At 37.8% G+C, this 3074-nt stretch overlaps 1 protein-coding gene across 1 annotated transcript; it reads right to left on the reverse strand.

The window, feature by feature from the left end:
* Positions 1-391: 391 nt before the first annotated feature.
* On the reverse strand, positions 392-2453 carry LOC131437975 (UDP-glucosyltransferase 2-like). The gene is made up of 3 exons (XM_058607690.1): positions 1694-2453; positions 1080-1632; positions 392-964 (listed from the first exon to the last, which is right to left on the reverse strand). The coding sequence occupies exons 1-3, from the start codon at positions 2323-2325 to the stop codon at positions 578-580; spliced, it is 1572 nt and encodes a 523-aa protein (XP_058463673.1). The 5' UTR covers positions 2326-2453; the 3' UTR covers positions 392-577.
* Between the last annotated feature and the right edge of the window lie 621 nt (positions 2454-3074).

The following is a 3074-nucleotide window of genomic DNA, read 5'->3' on the forward strand; positions in this document are numbered from 1 at the left end:
CACCATCTTAGATTCAACTGGGTTCGCGGGTGCAGAAAGCTCGTGGTACCGAAGATCGTCCTTAGCGCACGGTTCTCGAATACTCCGAGTACTTGTAGGTCCTCGCTATGAGCGTTATCAAACACAAACATGTCTTCATATTTTTCTTTGAAAAATTCGAATTTTCTACTTAAGATGTAAAAAAAACTCGAAAAATCGGATTGACGGTTAACAAATTGAAAGGTTAAAAGTTAAAAAGGAAAACGTAAGTTTGGCGAAAAAACAATTGCAGCTTGTTCATTACGAATTTCTGACTGGTCACACTCATTTCGCCGAAGTTTCAGTCATCTTGACTCACGCCCGCCAAGATGGGGGTGGGTAAAGGGGAGAAGAATGGGTAATGAATTATATCTTTTTCTAAAAACTTCTTCGTTTATTCATTATATTTCTGATGAATCGAATGACTCAAGATGAAGATTGTTTTTCACATTCATGGCCATTCTGAAAGCTTGTGACTATTGAATAGTACCAGTAAAGAAAAGAAAATACAATCGATGATTGTTCGTTGCAATATTAAAATAAAAATGAAGTTGGACACTTAGTTTTGTTTTTTCGCCTCATCCGGCTTGATACTACTAACAACTAAAATTCGATAAACACATCTTGCAAGGACTGCGATTCCCAAACAAACAAACAAAACGAACAGTTTTACGTCGTAAAGTTCACTCCGAAACCACCCCAGGTGGAGAGCCGGTGATTGAATGGTTTTCGCATTTGGATGTCTTAAAGACCAATCGATCCACCAGAGAGCACGATCCAAAGGTTTATCAAGCTGATCCCGGAAAAGTGCCGATTTTTCCAGCATTCGTTGTTGATACAAAGGATCATCCAACACTTTTCGGATTGTTTGAACAATTTGTTCTGTAGTTACAGTCCAGATCACCAGTCTCTCTGCGACACCCGCCCGTAAAGATTTTTCCAAATTCTGTAAACAGTAACAACCGCTTATAATCAAAAGAAAAACAAATAGTTTACCTTGTCTTGAGGTACAGTGAGATAAACTGGCATTATGAATAGTAGAATTGATCAAATTTGATTACCCGGTACTGATCAGCTAAGAAGGGAATCCCAACCATCGGAACACCATGCCAGGTAGCCTCATGTGTGCTCAACAAACCGGCATGAGTGATGAATAACTTCACACTAGAATGTGCCAGGATGTCATTCTGAGGAAAAAACCTTCGCATCATTAGATTTTCAGGAATATTAAAATTCGTCGGATCAGCTTCAAACTTCCAAAGAAACTTGTATTCTGGAAATTGTCTGATCGCATCAAGAAACATAACAATCCGTTCATATCCTAGATCCGAGCTGAGAATGTTGGTTCCAAGTGAGAACAAAACTGCTCCTTTTTTGCCACTTCGAATAAATGCATCGATGTCCGCTGGCAATGGCTTCGTTGGAGTGATCTGAAGACCTCCTACTTGAATCATATTTTGAGGAATAGGCTCGGGAAAGTCAACTGAATGGTGTGAATTAACTAGCATCAACATCACGTTTTTATCCAGTTCTCCAAGATACGGTATACTTGTGAATGCTGGATGACTCCGAACAAGCTCATCAGTCGTTGGAATGAAGTGATAATTACGATACCTATACGAATGAAGAAATATATCTCTCAGCCCATGGAACAATTATCACGCGTAATACTTACAAACTATCAGCTGTGTAGATTAAAACATTTTTCAATCTTTGAAAAAAATTCATGTCTATGTCGTATGTCAGCGTGTAATACGGTATATAGGCCGGATACTTGTGACCACCAATCAAATCAACGGTATAAGGAGGAATGTTGAATGCTGTAACCCCTATCAAAGGAGGCTGTCCGAATTTGTGATACAAGCCCATTAAGCAAGGGCCGCATGTGAAGTCGTATAGCACTAAATCAAACTTGAAATCATTCGGGTAGTTCAAAATCACATCCAGACCTTTCGATTTTAGTACACCTCTACACATTGCAAATCCATAATCGTAGAACGAAAACATACTCTTTATCATATTTTCTTGAGCAACCTCGTAAAAATCAATTGCACCGTCACCGTCGTGAATCGTATGATAAGTTTCTTCCAAATGAATATACGTCAAATTCGGTTTTATCGTCGTTTCAATATCCGGTGAAACAATTGTTAAGTTGAATCCTTTCGATGCCAATGCTTCCATCAAAACTCGATTCCAAATGTGATGGCTAGGGCTAGGAACTCCCATCAGGCACAATATGTTTGTTCCATTTGAACCGGAAATCCCGATAATACACAAGTAAGTAAAAATTTTAATTATACGATGCATCGTGAGATTGAAATATAAATGATCTAAAATACTTTAATACACTGCATTCTACTGCGCTGAACAAGGAAGCAAGGAAACGAATACGTAAGTAGTACGACTGCAAGATCGCTACTGATAATGATCAAAAGTGAAGATGACGCACAAAATGCAAGGTATGATGTGATGATGTATGACATAGTACCACCACCTACAGTATCAAAGAAACTGTTTTATTCTATTGAAGTTGCTAATAGAATAAACTGTTTTATTGCAACGGACTATCCGACTTAGAAGTTTATCAATCATTACACACTGAATTTTATCATCCAGACACTGTAAGAAGGAACAAAAAAGGGCTAAGTAATTTAAGGCTACTTCGTTAAATAGTGCGTTCCACTGCACTAAGATTTTTAAAGAAATACTATTACAGCACAAATGTAGATGATAAAATAGATCAATCGTTACGATTTACCTTGTGTGCAGCAAATTCGTTCAACAATTTGAAATTTACAATGTGCCACAAAATCTGAAAAACATGCTTTCTTTTACGTTTCATCTTCGTCTCGTCAGTGCATAACAGTTTATATTTAATTATAATGCCTCTTAGTAACACAACATAATTCGCGAAGCAGACATACAGCTTAAACTCTAATTGAGTAGCATTGTCCCTAATGGCGTGTTGTGTGTATATGTGTGTGAAGCCACCATCAGTTCAAGCTATTACCAGTGGATACATGTAGATTTACAGCAGATCAACATTTGATTATCAG

This window comes from Malaya genurostris, chromosome 3 (genome assembly GCF_030247185.1).
Source record: "Malaya genurostris strain Urasoe2022 chromosome 3, Malgen_1.1, whole genome shotgun sequence".
Classification (NCBI taxonomy): domain Eukaryota; kingdom Metazoa; phylum Arthropoda; class Insecta; order Diptera; family Culicidae; genus Malaya; species Malaya genurostris.

Coding starts and splice junctions, on each gene's coding strand:
- LOC131437975 (XM_058607690.1), bottom strand. CDS start 2,325: ATGCATCGTATAATTAAAATTTTTACTTACTTGTGTATTATCGGGATT. Junction 1,633..1,693: donor ATCTACACAGCTGATAGTTT/GTAAGTATTACG, acceptor TCATTCGTATAG/GTATCGTAATTATCACTTCA. Junction 965..1,079: donor TCTTAGCTGATCAGTACCGG/GTAATCAAATTT, acceptor TACTGTTTACAG/AATTTGGAAAAATCTTTACG.